General features: G+C 50.2%; 1 protein-coding gene across 6 annotated transcripts in view; it reads right to left on the reverse strand.

The window, feature by feature from the left end:
• The window catches only part of SAMD4A (sterile alpha motif domain containing 4A), a 98861-nt gene that overhangs the window by 12689 nt on the left and 68691 nt on the right, over positions 1 to 17481 (reverse strand). For 4 of the 6 annotated variants that reach the window (XR_003537380.1, XM_027703965.1, XM_027703964.1 and 1 more), the window contains exons 3-6: positions 8232 to 8495; positions 3595 to 3704; positions 2849 to 2935; positions 176 to 470 (exon numbers count right to left, since the gene is read on the reverse strand). Coding sequence is in view for 5 of the 6 variants with exons in the window: in XM_027703965.1 (XP_027559766.1) it covers positions 176 to 470; positions 2849 to 2935; positions 3595 to 3704; positions 8232 to 8495 (756 nt within the window). In the remaining variant the exon portion in view is untranslated. The remainder of the gene's footprint in view (positions 1 to 175; positions 471 to 2848; positions 2936 to 3594; positions 3705 to 8231; positions 8496 to 17481) is intronic. The other 2 variants (XM_027703968.1, XM_027703966.1) reach the window with 1 other exon arrangement.

A 17481-nucleotide genomic window follows, 5' to 3' on the forward strand; every position in this document is an offset into this window, starting at 1 on the left:
CACACTCTTAGCTCTTACCACAGCATGAAGGGACCTCAAAAAATCCTCACCCCTTGGGACAGGGACTTGCAGGAGCTCAGGGAAAGGCGGCTGCCAGCGCTGCCACCACACATCCCCCACCCCGAAGCTGCCCTCCCCAGTGGCAAGTGGCCCCTGACAAGTGGCAGCCGCTCACCTTTGCCCATCACTCGGGTGAACTGTCCAGGCAGGTCACCCTCGGGCAAAGGGGCCCCCCCTGACTCGCCCTCACATCCCGGCAAGTGGTGCTGCTGCATCCCGCCCGCGGCAGAGTCCTTGCAGTCGGAGCCCTGGCCGTCGGAGCCGATCAGGGAGGAGGGGTGGTGCGAGTCCCCGTCCCGGCTGTGCTCCTCCGTGCTCGAGTTCTGGGAAGAGTAGGCTTTGATGGGGGTGAGGATCATTTGGTGTAGTTCCTGCAGCGGGACACGCAAGTTGCCACCTTCCAGGATGTCCTGCGGGTGCAAGAGAAGAGGGTTTGTCTCTGCAGGGACAACGGGACAGCAGCTACAAACCAGACCCTGACTGTTGATGCCCCTGAGAATCCCTCCAGGATCCTGCTGCATTCCACAGTCAACAGCCACGTTTAATTCCTTTCCCTTAGACCAGGAGAGTGTGGAGCTGCTGCAGGGACTGTATCTGATTATCCATGGATGTGTTCAGACCTGAATCCCCAGAGATAAACGTGCCCTGTCAATCACTGGGACTCAAACCCAGCAACAGTCCTGCTTCAGTGTTTCCAAATTTCCACCAGGAAGATGGCAACTCCATGAGAGCAACTGAGCCTGGGAGATTTTAATGCCCAGAGCAGTGATTATCTTCCTCCTTTCCCTTCCCTTCCTTCAGTTCATTTCAGCTCTATTTCACTGGAATTTCATTTATTAACATGGGCTTGTCTCCAGTTTCCAGCACTGCCTTCAAGTCTGGCTCCCCATTAACTGCTCTGCCCCAAAACTGCTTGCCATGGCATCCTCATGCTCTGGGATCATCTCAGAGGCCAGGACCACTCTGGGATGCAGGAGCCAGGGAAATGACCTGGATGCAGGAGCCAGGAAATCCCTGACCACACTGGGATGGGCTGGGAGAGTGGAGGCAGAAGGGACCAGGAGGGTTTCAAGGGGAGCAGGTGGATTGTGGTCGGACACAGAAGGGGAGACCATGAGACTGCAGGTGAACTGATATCCCTATAGAAAAACATCCAGCCTGGAGATCCCAGGGCAGGTCCACCCAGGAGGGAGAGAATTTGGGTGCACCCCAGCCTTGCTCTTGGGTGTGGATCAAGAACTCCCTTTCTACTGTCAGATCCTCATCCCATTGATGGGAAACAATTGTATTTTGTTTTTAATGGAGACAGGAACAGCTCATTGCAGGCTCCTGAACAGTCTGGCTCATGGGACACTGTTTGGAAAGAGGCAGCTCTTGGAGAGAGCCCTGGATGTCCTAAGGGAAGGGACACTAAGTGGGCACATGGGATTTTGGCATGTAAGCCCCAAAATGGTTGTTCATCCTAATTCCAGCTTGCTCTTGGATGTCTCAGCTCCACTTCTCTCAAAGATATGATGTCAGTCTGCTGGGCACTGTTTTTTGGGAAAAAATCCTGCTCTGCTAACCGGCAGAGAGGGGTGGAGCAGCTCTTTCCAAGAAAGCAGCAATCTTTAGCAGCGAGACACTGCCCAAAAACATCAAGTCCCACACATGCTCTTGTTTAGCAAAAAATTGGATGGGAAGCCTGGAAAACCGGGGACGTCTCCTCCCAGGGAAAGCAGTTCCCAGGCAGCTCTGAGCCCCGGCAAAGTGGGACAATGTCAGAGCCCCACGGCCCAAACCCACACCAGGAGGGCCCAAACCTAGTCCCTGCCACTTTTCTCCCGGATTTGAGCCGGGCTCCAGCTCCCGCACGGAGCCGCTCAATCAATCCCATATTTCAAAACCCCGGCGGAGAAGTGGGGGAAGAGGCTGTGCAATCGCCTGGAAAACAGAGTGCTGCAGCCAGAGGGCTGGCTCTTGGATTTAATAGTCATTATTAATAACGGAGGTAAATATGGCTTTATTAGCTCCTGCCATACTCTGAGTACAAGCCCGTATTATAAATAAATAGTGAAGCAGTGAGCTAAGGAAAACACCAATAAATAGCAACACACCACAGAAGTATTTAAAAGCCCCTAGTGGGAGGCTCTGCGAGTTGCTGTTTGAAGATGGTGCAATTAAATATAATATAATACAGTGATAATAAATAGGGAGAGGTTGGGTGAGCTGCTCCCAGAAAGACTGTGGTGCTGCTGCTTCCCTACAGCCCTCTCTGCAGGGTTTAAGCTTCTGTGGAGGTGATAAAGAAGTTTCTACTTGTTTTCCTTGGAAATTCAAGATGTTGTTCGGGCACCAATGTGGGTGTCTGGTGTTTTATCTGGGGACAGGTAGCCCATATGGCACTCCAGGAAAGCTCAGGTCTTTCTGAACATCCTGGAGCTGGCCAGGGCTACAGGGCAAATCCATTCCAGCTCCATGAGTGCCGGAGATGGATTAGGACCCACACTGCAAAACACAGCTTGGAGGAACAGCTGGTCTAGTGGAAGCTGTCCCTGCCCATGGCAGGGCATTGGAACGAGATGGTCTTTAAGGTCCCTTTCAACCCAAACCATTCAGTGATTCTGTGAAATAAAACCTGCACCTGGTACAGGAGTGTTTGAGATGTTATTCATATGTGGCCAACCCAACATCAGAGTTCCCTGCAGAAGATCCCCACAACACGTGAAACCAAAGAGTGCTTCACCCCAGAATTAACTTCTGGCTTCTTAAAAACACAAGAAATACAAAAATGGTGGTGATTACTTACCCTTTCTAGAGATTTGAGCAGGTTTTGTCTTTCTTTTAGCTTTTGGATACTGATGACTATTTTGTGTCTTGCGCCTTTGGTAACGTTCTGTAACAAACAGCACAACACAACACTCTGCATTAACATTCCACAGGACAGCTGGGTCCACCCAAACCCTTCCTCCCCTAAATGAAAAAGGGCTGCTGGAAATAAATCAAATTTCTGAGTGCAGGGATTCGTGGGGGACACAGAAAATCACTCAGGAGACTTGCTGAAGATGGAGATTTCCAGCTAGTCTGTCCCTCCCCGGTACACCTCCCACAGGGAGAGCAAAGGTGCTGCCTGGTCCCCTTCATCCCAAGGATAACGCAGAGGTGAACCTGAAAGGAGGGAGGGTTGGAACTAGATGATCTCTAAGGTCACTTCCAACCCAAAGCATTCTGTTATTCTATGATTCTACAACATTTTCAAAGGAAATTTGCCCCACTGACTTTAAAGCACTTGGCTACCGCGGACTGCGCCCCTTAAACTCCTGAACTCAATCCCAAGTGGAAAAAAAATCCAAGTGCAGCTCCCAGTGAAGGGACTTTCATGCTGTTCCAGTAAGAACACGCAAGGTCTTTTTCAGGTGCAACCTGGGTTTTTTTTTTCATTCCCAAACCCGAATTTTCCTTTTTTTCCTGTTTGCTTCCCAACCGCCTGCGGGCTGAACGCCTTCCATGGGAAGGCACACAAAGGAAACCTGGGAGAGGAGACGTGGGACATACCTGTGCCTCGAGCTGGCATTCGGTGAGGGCCATCATCTCCTCGTACGTCATCTGGGAGAAGAGGGCGGCGTATTTGTGCAGCCGGAGGCTCTTCAGCCAGGCCGGGACATCTGGAGCGCAAAGGAAAGGACAGGAGAGCTCCGCTGAGTTCGTGGCACAACCACGAGCAACAGCATCAACAGCAGGAGGGGCTGAATCGCTGCCATCCACCGCCCCAAAGGGGCTTTGGACACCTCACTGAACTCCATGGACCTTTGGGAGGGACGTGGTGATATGGGTATGGATGTGGATGGGAGGAGGAACCAGCGCCCGGATGCGGACACAGCGCTGTGGGTATGGATGGGAGGAGGAACCAGCCCTCTGACATCCTCAGAGGTTGGGTTTCTGTGGGCAAGTCACTGGGATTTAGCCCGTGGGGAGCCGGCACTGTGTCACTGCATGCCAAGCTCCTCGCTGCCCTTTCCCCAGGAACATGGGAACGGCCGAAGTTGCTGGCGTGGTCGAGCTTAGGAGGAGCAAAGGGATGCTTTGCAGATGGCAGACACTGATTTATGGTGTGAGAGAAGATGGTGTGTGCTGAAAATGGAACTGGCTGCTTAAAGAGAAACAAAGGGATGGATTTTGGATGGAAAAATGATGTGCCACCAAAGATGGTCCCACAGCCTGTTTCAAAGGGTGACTTAGGATCTCAAAATGCACCGACTGAAATGACTTCTTCCTTCCCAGTTGTTACCTGCAGTGTGGCACCCCTGTGCCCGGCTGGATGGGTACCCAAAAATACTTTTATCCTCCTGACATCAATGTGGTTTCACAGGGAGGGACCCGGGAGGGGAATCCTTCCTCTGTGACATGCAAAACCCCACCAGACCCCACGATGGGGTGCCCTCCACGGAGAAGGCAATGTGACAGCAAGCAGCTCCTCAGGGATTTGCAGGTTTGGGGAGGTCTGGAGTCCGAACCTCCCCAGCCCATGCTCTGCTCCCAGCAATACCCTTGTCCATAGTCCTTGTCCCCTTCCCCACCTGGGAGCACCATCTCCGGGTGCAGCAACAACGACAAACCAGTGTTTCAGCCCCAAACCCCACACCTTGAATGGAGAGAGCAGGTGGAGGCTCAGGAAACGTCTCTCTTGGGCCTAAATACCAGTTAGCAACACCTCCCTGTTCTTTGATTGTTCCCGAGTCCCAAGGCTGCCTCCATGGAGTTCATCCATGACCTCTTCCTGAACCAACACCTTGTCACTGGAAGGGACAGGGCAGGATGGACCTGCCCATCCTTGGTTTGGTCCCCTGAGGCAATCTGTGCATCTGCCAGAAGTCTCCTGCTGCCTGGGCTGAGCCCAAACCCCACTCCCATCCAAGCAGAGGATGCAAAAGACCCCAAAATGCTGCGTTTTGCTCACACTCTCCATCCCCTGGCACACACAGGATTCACGTGTCAATGAAATTCCTCAAGTGCTGCACAGAAGGAGATCAACCCCACACCAAACACGAGGGTAAGGCAGTTAGTGAGCATAGATAAGCTGAAATTCACTGTTTTCCAAAAGTTCTGACATGCAACAGTCCCAAATTCTGCTACCAGCAGCCTCTTTAACTGATCTCTGTTTAAAAAATGGAAAAATTATTAGCAGAAAGCCCCAATTCCAGTGCAGGCTCCAATCTCAACTTCATTTTAATGCAAAACCACACCATTTTAGTGACAACACATTACAAGTCTCCCTGACTCCACGTCCCCAGGGGACAGCTGCCTTTCCACACATCCGTGCCGACGGCAAAGCCCACGGGGGTACTTCCAGAAGAGAGATGCAACTTCATACAGAGGTTAAACCCTGCAGGAAACCTGTCTCCAACCTTTGCAGGGGGTCAGAGCACAGAAGCAGCTCCTTCCCTTTGTGTCAGCCTCCCTGGATCATGTCCTAATTTTGAGGAACTATGACAGTCCCAGAGCCCCCCTGCCAGCAGAGAGAGCAATCCTGGGAGTGGACTGGGGAGGAGGAACCACCCCAGCACACAGAGGGATGGTGGTGGGGATTTCTCCCATCCCACAGAGAAGAAAGAGGCAACCAGGGTGTGCCAGGGCATCTAAGGTGACCTCACAGTCATTGGGAAGTCAAACTTCCCAACTCTCTCCAGGCATGGTCGAGCCACCTGCCCACAGAGCTGCTCTTTAATCAGCAATTACCAGGAGCTGATTGCAATGTCATGGCACGGCCACCAGGAAATCTGGAAGGAAAACAATTCACACACAGCACATCTTCAGCAGTGCCCTCCTGGCACACCATGGATACACTCCCAGCAAAAACTCCCAGCTCTACACAAACCCTCCTCCCAGCTGTGTCCCCCAGGAATCACTAGAATGGTTTGGGTTGGAAGGGACCTTAAAGATCATCTCATTCCAACCCTCTGCCATGGGCAGGGACATGGGAAGGGATGGACAGATGGACGGATGGGGTCCTCAGGGAATCAAGTGTCTGCATCTACCCCTGGAGAAACCAGGGGCCAGGAAAAAGCCAAAGGGCCCTTTTCCTTGAGCACAAGGATGGGTGGAAAGAAATAGGTGACATGAGGGCATAAAGATGGACAGAAAGGAGGGAAACAGTGACATTAAGGGAGAAGAACTGCCAAGCCATGTCAGATGAGGGTCTGTCACAGGTCTCGATTCCCCACATTCCAGATCCCATGGGTCTGCATCCTCCTGGATGCCCTGGAAGGTGTTGAAGAAGGAACAAGCTGACCAGCAGTGGGGTGACACGAAGCCACGAGAGCCTGCAGGCTCTTGGGGAGACGTGGCTGCAATTCAGGGAAGGGACTTGGCAAAGGGAGCAGCTGCTCTGGGTGGAAAACGATGCAACCCCATAAAAATGCACAAAGTTGTGCATTTCTGCAGGAACAAGAAACGGCACAATCCGAGTGCAGGGAATGGGCAGTCCCTTTTTTTTCTTTCTCAGGAAAAGCTGTGGGGATACAATGGATCACACGCAGCCCACGGTGCTTTGTTATTTGAGGACGATGAGCTACCCAGCCACAGGAATTCTGTCTGTAGGCAAACAAGCCTCTGCTCTGCTCCGGAGTCCAGTTCTGGCCAACACACCTTCAATAAAATATGGACTTGCTGGAAAAAAGCCCGGTGGAGAGAAGAAAGGACAACCCCACGTTTAGAAAACATCATCTGTGAAGAAACTGGAACAGTTCAGCCTGAAGAAAACACAGCAGAGGGGGGAGGACACGGCAGGCACAGACACCAGAGGCTGTGGACATCTGTGGTGTGTGTCCCTGGACAGTGGGACAAAAGCCATTTGGCTGACTCAGCAATGGGGGAATCGGGTTTGGATGTCTGGGAAGGGATGGCCCGAGGAAGGGCAGCCATATCCCAGCTGCCTGCAACGGGATGTCTTAATATGTGCAGCTGATTTAGTGGATTATTGCTTCTGGACAGCCTTTGGCTTTTGCAGACTTGGCCACATGGATTGATTCCATGGCACTGGGAAGTTTCTATTCATGCAGGTCCTGGAGCTGCAGCTGTGGATCACAGGGAGCCCAGCTCCCCATGGTCTCCTCTCCAGCTCCATCAGCAGAAACCTGGAGAAACGAAGTGTTAAACAGCCCCCTCTGCACCACGTGCTCCCAAAAAGGGTTTCCCAGGTCTGACAGGACCCGACCTGCCTCCATCGCATTCCTTGGAACCACGAGGGGGTTTTCATGCATTTGCTTCATGCACGTCCAAGCCATCCAGAGCCAAGCCAAATGCAGCCCCACATCACACAGAGTTACACACATCTCAATTTGTCTGCAATTAGACTGAAATCAGACCTTGTGACTATTAAAAAATATGATTATTTCCTTATTCTGACACACCATCGGCCTTTACACAATTGAGCTGCTTTGCATTAATGCGAATTGGAATTGTTTAAATCAGTCTGAGAGCTGCAGGGTCGTTTTCTCTGTTCCCAGGAACTCACAGTCTGTATCTCTGCCCAGTTTTTATCTATTTATTCCTTCTCAGCCTCAAGTTTGCTCTCCATCTACGACTGTAGCAATAGGGATTCATTTCTGCCTTGTTTACCAACAGAATCGCACATATTTACTGCCAAAATCTCTGTGAAATGCAGGTACAATGGGACAACCAACTGAAACTGGTTTAGAACTGAAACACACAGGTTAAATTCACTGCAAATCAGTATCCCAAGCCAAAACTTCCCCAAATACTTGGTGGGTACCAAACACTGCAATGGCAAAATCACACGTGGCTTGCTAAGCTTACTCTAAGCTTTTTTTCACCGTAATAAAACAGAAAAAAAGAGAGAGAAAAAAAAAGAGCACCACTCGCAGCCAAAAGCCACAGGCTATGGAAAAATCCCAGCTTTTTGGAAAGCTGGCAGCTCGCAGGGTTTTGGGGCAAAACCAGCCCACTGGCACCCAAGTGCAAGACGTCAGATCGGGACCAGCTGCTGCTTGAAAGAAAACCTAACTCGTTCCCCTGGATCTAAAGTTCCTAAGCCGGGAAGAAAGGCCGGAAGGCCCCGTCTGGTTACGAGGATTCTCTCCCGAAAGCGCCGTCCGAGCCCAGCGCTGCCGGGAAAGCGGCTCTTCCCTCCTGCCTCTGGGTGCCGGGGGGTCGGGGTCTGGTTTTGCACTCACCTTTCATCCCACTCCCTTCCTCCTGGAATGTGTTACGAGCGGAAGGCTGATCTTCTAAATGTTCACTCCCACCACTTCCCGAAGAGGCTACACTGCTTTGTGGAGACAGGGGGGCATGATCGGAAGGGATGCACTGGGGTCCTCTAGCCCGTAAGTCCTCATGAGACATCCATCCATGTCCTAGAGGCTGGTTTGGCACATTCATGGGTGGGGTAAGGGACACAGAGCGTTTCAAAGGGCTGTGGTGTGTCTGGCCTGAGAGAACTGAAAAAAAAATAAAATCAAAGAGGTTATTCCCCCCTCGCGGCCCGGGATGCAGCAGAGTCCCCCGACAAAAATAAAGAAAAATAATAAAAAATAATCAAATGAAATTATAAAATGTGTGGTGGTGGGTGGGTGGCCATGGTGCCTCGCCGATGGCTTCGCAGCGCTACCCGATCCCTACCCTGAGCTTTGCCTCCCGGGAAGCAAAAGGGATGGGAACACCTGAAAGGAGAGATGGGGTTGCACGAGCTGTGTGGGAGCTGCTTAGTGGAAGGTGCTGCATGGATTGCAGCTGTAGGGAAAAAAGTCAACTGAGCAGCTCTGCAGCATAAAAACCCCCAGGCTGGGGAATCCAGGGGAAGCATCTCTGTCTCTCCCTTTGGATTAGGACTTGGCTTGTGCCCTGGAACACGAGCATCTACAGATCTGCCAAAGTCATTGTGGGGGTACTTCTCAAACACAGGAATGTCTAAGCCTTGTTGAGTCCTACTAAAATCACAGAATCATGGAATGGTTTGGGCTGGAACGGATCTTAAAGGCCATCTCATTCCAAACCCCTTCCACTAAACCAGGTTGCTCCAAGCCCCGTCCAACCTGACCATGGACACTTCCAGGGATCCAGGAGCAGCCACAGCTTCTCTGGGCAACCTGGGCCAGGGCCTCACCACCCTCATAGCCAAGAATTTCTTCCCAATATCCCATCTCACCCTGTCCTCTGGCAGTGGGAAGCCATTCCCCCTTGTCCTGCCCCTCCAGGCCCTTGTCCAAAGTCCCTCTCCAGCTCTCCTGGAGCCCCTTTAGGCACTGGAAGGGGCTCTCAGGTCTCCCTGAAGCCTTCCCTTCTCCAGGCTGAAGAATCTGGCACTTGGCTGAGCTCCCATCAGCAGTGGGAATATCCTAGCTCAGCCTCCTTCAGGTGCTCTTCCAACCAGGTGCCTTTTCACTCTCCACAAGACTAAACATTCAAAACAATGGTGAAAATACAGCCCTGACAATGAGGTGAGGCTGAATCCCCTTCAAAAAAATAATCTTTGGATTTGCTTTTCCTTCCCAGTTGCATGTAGGTTTGTATTTCCTGGCTGAAAGTTTGATGCTACCAAGTACAATTTATTTTCAACAAATAACTTCCACACTGACAGGACAAAAGAGATGGAGCAACTCCTGTGATTTGGAGTTATTTCTTGAGAAAGGCTTTACAATGGGTACGTCTTTACCTGCCTTTCATTCAAGCACAAAAATATGTCTTAAGTAGGCTAAAGTATTAAGTAAATCCCAAATCATAGATATCCTGACACTTTTTGGTGTCAACCAACTTGAACAGATTTTTAAGTACAATTTTTACTGAAAGGTCTCCATTTTCCCACTGCTCCTCTTCCATACTGTCGCATTCATTTTTTCTTCTCTCCTTAAAATTTCAGTATCTTTTTCTTGGGTCTGTTGGGTATTAGGGGTAAGACATTGTATTTAGAGGAAACGATCATAAAATGGTTTGGATTGGAAGGGACCTTAAGGACCACGTTAAAGACCAAGGGCAGGGACACCTTCCACTAGACCAGGTTTCTCCAGGCCTCGTCCAACCTGCCCTTGGAACACTTCCAGGGACTATCTTTGTTTCCAGTAATGAAAAATGCATGAAAAGATTGCTCTGTTTGCTCAACAAAATTCAAATTCCATCATTTGCAGTCACTGAACTGCTGGTTAAACCATAAATGCTGTTAGTAGAACGTAATGTATGGATTTAGGATGGAAACTAGGGGAAGTTTCCCTGCTCCAGGGAAATCTCAGGGCAGAGGGGTTCAAATGACCTTTCAGCCCATAAGAAACAGAAGCAAAAACTTTTTTTTCAGTTCTTCTTTCCAAATCAAATTTCTAAACTGTACAAAACCTGGGGGAAATCCATTGTTCTCGTGGCTTTTCCTCCTAAAGCATTAAAGCCCTAAAGCTCCTTAATCCCCCTTTTTTGCATTTACAGGAGTTCACCAAAACCACTCAGGCTCCTCCACATGTTGTTATTTAATATAAACGAGTCTTGGTGGAAAACCCCCAGCCAGGTGCACTGTGCTGTAAAAAGTTAAGCCAGGCTTAATTCCCAGCTCAAGCCTGGGGGGGAAAACTCACCATCAAAGCCATCCCTGCTGACCAGGAGCGGGATGGAAATGAGGGACTAGTGGGGTTATAAAAGGAGGGGAGAGAGAAACACTGGAGCACGTTTGCTTTTATTAAGCACCTCTAAAAAGCAGCTGGTGCCAAAGGCAGCTGATGGATGAGGCCAAAACCCCGTGGATTTCTGCAATATCCAAATAATTCCTATTTCTGAAAGGGTTTTCTTGTAGCAGCACAGAACACCGAGTCTGAGGGAAGCACGGGGAAGAATTTGTTCCCTTCCCATTAAATAACTACAGAAACATCTTCCACAAATCTCCTGGCAGAAAAGGAGATCCTGAGATTGCTTTCAGAACAGTGTTATGCTTCCCAAAGTTGTGATGTGATGCATCCTGATGGGGGAATAGCTGGATCTAAGAAGGTCTTGGCCAAGCTATTTTAGCTCTTGGCTTTGCAATTGTAACCCTAAAAGCAGCACCATAAGAGGGCTCTGTGGATGTCACATCACCCTCCCAGGAGAAGAATACATTTAGCATTAAATAAAATTAAAATACAGCAGAATTATAGGTAAAAAAATGGGTCAGTTGGTTGAAATGCATCACCAGGGCTGAGCATCACACCCGCACTGCTCAGAGCCCCAGAGCAGTGCTTACACCACCCTCTCCCTGCCAAAATCCTGCAAACAAGGGGATATTTTTGTCTTAAATCCAGCCCAGATTCCTTCCCGAGCAGCAATACCCTTGCAGACTGCTGCTCTTCCATCTTAATTTTATGTCTCCTAATTTTATGTCTTCCAGTGTTGGCTGGAAGAGAAATAACAAACTCCACAGGATGGACAGGGACAATTACAAACCATCCAGCACAACGGGTAAAAATCAGTTCCACTTCTGTCCCTGCATCCAACAGAACATGTTCTACTAAGCCAAATTTTGAGTCAATCCACACAACTTCCCGAGATGCAACAGGGATAATCCCTCTATCCCTCTGCAAAGGATGCTGCAAGTCACCAGCTCTTTGAAACCACCCCACCTACTCTGGGTACCAGACAAGGCATTATTTAAGAGCTCTTAGCACTGGCCTAACTTTAGGCTCCACTTCCCTGTAACCTGTTTCCACCAGCACTCATCCTTAAAAACGCTGCAAATCCCGGGATGGCAGCTGCCAGCTGTGCATACCCTTCTCCCTCTTTAATTTGCAACCCCCAGAAGGAGGATTAATAAATGCCCATTTTTATTAATGCTGCTGCTTGTGGTCACAGCTTCAGTTTCTTGAAATGGAGGATATAGCCAATTATTTTCAAAGTATCAGTTTAGTGTAGGTCTTGACCTGCTTTTGACCCTCCTGATTGCTTTTTGGATGGTCCAAGGTGAATCCAGGGCTGCTCCTGTTAAAATAAATCCTCCCCACGGGATTTAACTTCAGCAGAAGCAAAGCACGTGTGACTTTATCGCCTCGTACTCAAGCCTCCTCTCTTTTATTGCAAAAATATTAAGCTTTAATTCAAAAAGGAAATGTAATATATTCTTCTGGGGCAAGATAAGCTCCCAGGAGGTGGCTGGACACGCCTGCCTTTCTGAGTGCTGCGGGCTGGGCGAACAAAGAGCGGAAAGCACCGCTCCGGAGGGCAATCCATGCTGGCACATGGATACCCTCTACGGCTGGTAAGTGTGTCCCACTTCTGGTTTAGAAGTGCTTTTCTGCTGTTTAGATGGTGCAAGAGCCCTGCAAGGTCCAGCTGCTTCCAAACAGGTATCCAGTGGGACAGGAGCCGGAGCAGATCCCACTCCTCCCCAGGATAAGCAGGTTTTGGTGTTGCCTCTTTGCTCAGCCCCCACCAGACCGTGTTTCCTTGCAAGGAACCTCTCTGTGACCTCCAGAGTGGGATCAAGCTCAGCTTAACATTCCCAGGTAAAAAAAAAATTAAGAGGATGGAGAAGGAGGGATGGCAACAACGCATCAGCTCCCCATGGCAGGCGGTGGCTGCGGAGCACGGAGCAGCTGGGAGCATCCCTGTGGGATCTCCACCACCTCCCCGGGCGAATCCAGCTTTATCCCAGACCAAACCCTGGCTGTGCTGGCAGGCACAACAACCCACTTACAGAAACTCTGAGGCTGCAAGTGCTCTCACCCTGTGAAGCCTTGAGTTTGGGATTTTTTCACCCCCCTCTCTTCCCTTTTGAAGTGGTGTTGCCTATTTTGGGAGGCAAGGGCTGATTTCAAGAGGGTTTTTGTTCGCCGAGGACCATGTGGAACAGCGTCAGACATTTGTGTTGTGGTTTCTCAGGATTTCTGAGCCAATTTTTTTCAGCCTGAGAAGGGAAAAGCCACCCATTCCTGTAATTAGAGCTGAGGAATCGGGCTCTGCAGGCAGACCTTCCTCCACACAGCGTGGGATGGCGATGAGGTGCTTGCTCCCCCTCTGCCCAACCTACCCTTCATTAAATCCAGCCTAAAGTCCTTGACAAGGCACATGTGGGGCTGATTTGAGTGTTTCCAGCAGAGCTAAACCCACTGCTGGGTACAGAGGAGTGTTCAAACCATCTCTGGTCCCCATCAGGTCCCTGACAGCCGGAGGATCAGCCCACAGTCCATACAGCAGGTTACAATTCCAAGTAACATCATCCCCGTGGCTGAAGAAAGGAAAAACTGCTGCAAGGTGCCTGCTGAACTCTCTGGGAGGTTTTTTTTGTTTGTTTTCAGTCTAAAAATGGCACTTTTTGGCTGCAAAGCTGCTCATGGTGCCTCCTCAGGCGGTGTCTGCTCGTGTACAACTCCTTTCCTGGCCTGTAGGTACCCGGAGCAGCAGCCTGACCCCAATCTGCTGTAGGAAGCGGGGATGTTTTCAATCCACTGAGGGCACACAATGTTTTGTGCAGCCCGGAGGCTCCCCCACGGAGAGGGAACACTGAGCAACCCCCTCACAGAGCAAACCCCCAGGTTCAACTCAGTTCTCCCCTCCGCCTCCTCCTTGCTATCCCAGTCACGACGCATCCTCTCCTCCAGGAAGGCTTCCCCGCACTGGCAGAGCAATCCTCGTGGCTTTTCCAGCGTTCCTGGGCTGAGGACCCTTGGAAACAGCTGCTGGTGGGTCACACTGCTCTGCTGGCACCTGGCCTCCTTCCTGGGCACCTCATTCACCCTCTCCCCACGCTGCCCTGGGCAGCTCCGGCATGGCCGGAGCAGAACCCAAAGGAACATTTTTCGGCTCAACATCCTCTAACCCTTGGAGCCTTTTGTTTCTGCCTCTTTTTATTTTTTTTTTTTTGTCTCCCTGTGTTTTGTGGCTGTGACTTTAACTGTGTTTGTAGGAGATGGATAATCCCCCTGAACCAGGGGGTGATATAAGCCACGAGGGGGTGAAACCCAGGGTTCCAAATGCTAGAAGCCATTGGGTGTAAGGAAAATATGGTATTAGGAAATCAGTGGTATTAGCCCCTGTGTTAGGGAAAAAAACCATATAAGCAGAGTCCTGCCTTGGGCAGAGAAATAGGAAGAAGCACAGACTGCAGAGAAGCCTGTCAAGCAAACTTTTTTTTAAGAAATGACGTTTTCAAACACAGTTTCCTGTTCAAGAGACTGGACAGAGAAACAATAACCCGTTTGTTGCTGCTCCCTCCAAGCAGGGCATGCGAGGCACCATCCAGGCTCGGTGGGAAGGAACCCTCACAGGGGGTTTTGCAAGTCCCTGCATGGCACAAACACTCGTGGATTCACTGTTGGGCTCTGTCAGGAATTGCTGTGACTGTTATTTACTCGTTTGTGTGGCAGTAGGAGCGGGGCTGAGTCTAAAGATGTGTAAACGCAGCCCCTGGTGGCTTCAGCAATCCAATGGGATGCATTTCTGGTAGGAAGCCCAGCTCATCTCACCAAGAAGAAGGAGCTTGGGAGCTGCCTTCAGTGTCCTTCACAGAATCCTGGAATGGTTTGGGTTGAAAGGGACCTTAAAGATCATCCCATTTCAACCCCCTGCCATGGCCAGGGACACCTTCCACTATCCCAGGTTGCTCCAAGCCCTGTCCAACCTGGCCTTGGACACTTCCAGGGATGGGGCAGCCACAGCTTCTCTGGGCAACCTGTGCCAGGGCCTCACCACTGTCCCAGTTCAGAATTTCTTCTTAGTATTAATCTCACCCTCCGCTCTTTTAATTTAAAACCCTTCCCCCTTGCCCTGTCAGTATCTGCCCATGCAAAAGGTCCTTCTCCCTCCTCTTTACAAATCCCTTTAAGTACTGAAAGATCCGTCCGTGGGGCTTCCCACCGGAGCATCCAGCAAGGTGGGAGCAAGGGAGACCAAGTGTGAATCCCTACCCCGACTTAACTCACAGACAAAAGGATGCAGAAAACAGCATCTTGGGAAGGTGGGAATGGGTGGGGGATGGAGGATTAGGGTCATGTTGCAAGAAGGTGCTGCCCCAAACCAGGTGGCTCTCGGGGTAAATGCAACGCTCCGATTTCTAGGCCAATAAATGTGGGTTTTTCTCCTATATTTACACACAAACCACAGATAAAACAGTGTCTGAACCCTGGGAAATCCCAGCCTGTTAACAACAACACTGCTGTGCTGAACCAAGCCTCCCTAATTATCCCAGAAAATAGTTTTTGCTATGGGCTTCTGGGAGAAATTCCTCTCCTGCTCACGGATCAAGCCAGATAAGCGGCACTGGGACACAGAAACTCTTCTTCCTACAGTCCTTTTCCACCCAGAAGAGATGTCCAAGAGCATTTTCTTTGCTCAAGCAGCAGCCAGGGCTCCCCACTGCCTCAAACCCTGGTCTGAGAAGCATCTACCTGCTGAGACCTCTGCCAGCATCAGCTTCCACCACACATTACACTCCAGATGGAGAAAACCCTCCATCACTTACAGCTGGAAGATGTACATCCTTTACATAGCAATATGCAACCTGTGGAAAACTGGGAGTCAGAAAATAAGGGTCTGAAACCAGCCAAGGGCAAGGGGTGAATGGAAAACCTCTGGAATTTCCCCAAGACAAATTCCTCGGTGTTTCAGCCTTATCAGCTTCCTCTGGCCTCCACCTCTGGGGGACTCACGTGTCCTGTCACAAGCACCCTCTGTATGGGCTAGGAACTCCTTCTGCTCTCTTCTTACTCCAAGAGCATGAAATCTTACCAGCTCCAGGAGAGGAAGAAAAACCTGTTGGGTCTCCAAGGCCACCAAGGGGAAAATGCAGTATCCAGTTCCCCACATGAGAAGATGCAAAAGATGGTGCCCAGCAAGGACATCCCATGACAAGGGGAATGGCTTTAGACTGACAGAGGGCAGGGTTAGATGGGATATTGGGAAGAAATTCTTGGCTGTGAGGGTGGGGAGGCCCTGGCACAGGTTGCCCAGAGAAGCTGTGGCTGCCCCATCCCTGGAAGTGTTCAGGGCCAGCTTGGACAGGGCTTGGAGCAATCTGGGATACTGGAAGGTGTCCCTGCCCATGGCAGGGATGGGCTTTAAGGTCCCTTCCAACCCAAACCAGTTTGGGATTTTACAATTCCATGACTCCCAAGCCCTGAGCCCTGCAATGCTCCCCAACAGCAACAGGACGGTATCACAAAACATGGATTCATTCTTTCCCATTACTGCTCCAAATTAACTCAGCTCAGCTTTCCACCTCCTCTACATACCGACAGCAGATGCATCCTAAAAATCTGCCTTCATCATCCTCCAAAACATTCCTGATTGCTCAGATATTGCCTCGCATTCGAGTTATGACACAGATCCCTGCGCCAGCTAACACGAGACCGCATTGCTCAGCAAACAGGGGGGACTGTGGTGACAGGAAAACACCGAATGCAGAACAACCAGCCTCGAATAAAATTGCGTAACGGATGGGAACAGCAAACTTGAGAGGAAAATAAAACAAAATAAATAATAAAAAAAAAACAACTCAGCTTCGAGGCTGCCAAAACAGAGCCATTGATTCCAGAGCGTTTGATCCATTTGCATGCAGAGAGCTTTGCTTTGGAGCCGAGATGGAAACAGAGTCTTAATATAGCTGGAGAGAAAATATCCTCCTTGCACTCCTCTAACTGCACTTTGATAGGAAGCAGCCACAGAGCAGATGGTGCCTATATATAATCACCAGACCTATTATCCCAGCCTCTTTTAGTAATTTGAAGGATGTGATAACCACAAGGAGAGAAGCAAATATTCCCCCCTCCCTCCCCCCCTTCCCCTGCTAAGAAAAATATCCAAAAAAGAAAAAAAAAAGGAAGCTGTAATTATGCTAACAAATAAAAGAATTTCCAAATGAAGTAAATAACTATTTTGTGCACTGCTCCTTTAAACCAGAAGTCAAAAGTTAATTGAACAGCAGCGTGTTACTGAGTCAGGAGAACACAGAGTCCCTGTGCAGTGGGGAAGGAGACTGGAGTTGCTCCAGATGATCCCAAACCACAGTACTCCCATCCCTCCTCCATGCCCGTTTCTCTGCAGCTGCTGTCTGATGGTGGGGGGAAGGAGAGCTCATCTCTCTCCATTCCTTCACTTGCCAAAGCCTGGAGTTGCCTGGATTCAAAGGATGAGCACTGAGAAGCGGATTCTCTCCGGGGGTTTCTCACCCCATGAAGATGCTCAGGAAAACGTCACAAATGGGATTCTCAGGCTACTGTGGGGCTGGGGAATGGAAGATGTTGTGGCAAAGCAGGACAGGTTTGAGGGGGGCATTTCTCAGAAGGCCCTTCACAGACATCAGTTAACAGTGGAGGTGCTGAGGAGCATCCCTGGCTCCCAGATGGAACCCCTGGTCCCAAACTGCTGGAGGCTCCGGTGGGGATGCAAACTGCTGACAGGAACCCACAGGTGCTCACAGGGTGATGGGAAAAGCAAAGCTTCCCTTAGGAGAGCACCAAGCTGCCATGCAATGAGTAATCCTGC

The sequence above is a fragment of the Neopelma chrysocephalum genome, unplaced genomic scaffold, assembly GCF_003984885.1.
Source record: "Neopelma chrysocephalum unplaced genomic scaffold, ASM398488v2 Primary Assembly neopelma1_253, whole genome shotgun sequence".
In the NCBI taxonomy this organism is placed as follows: domain Eukaryota; kingdom Metazoa; phylum Chordata; class Aves; order Passeriformes; family Pipridae; genus Neopelma; species Neopelma chrysocephalum.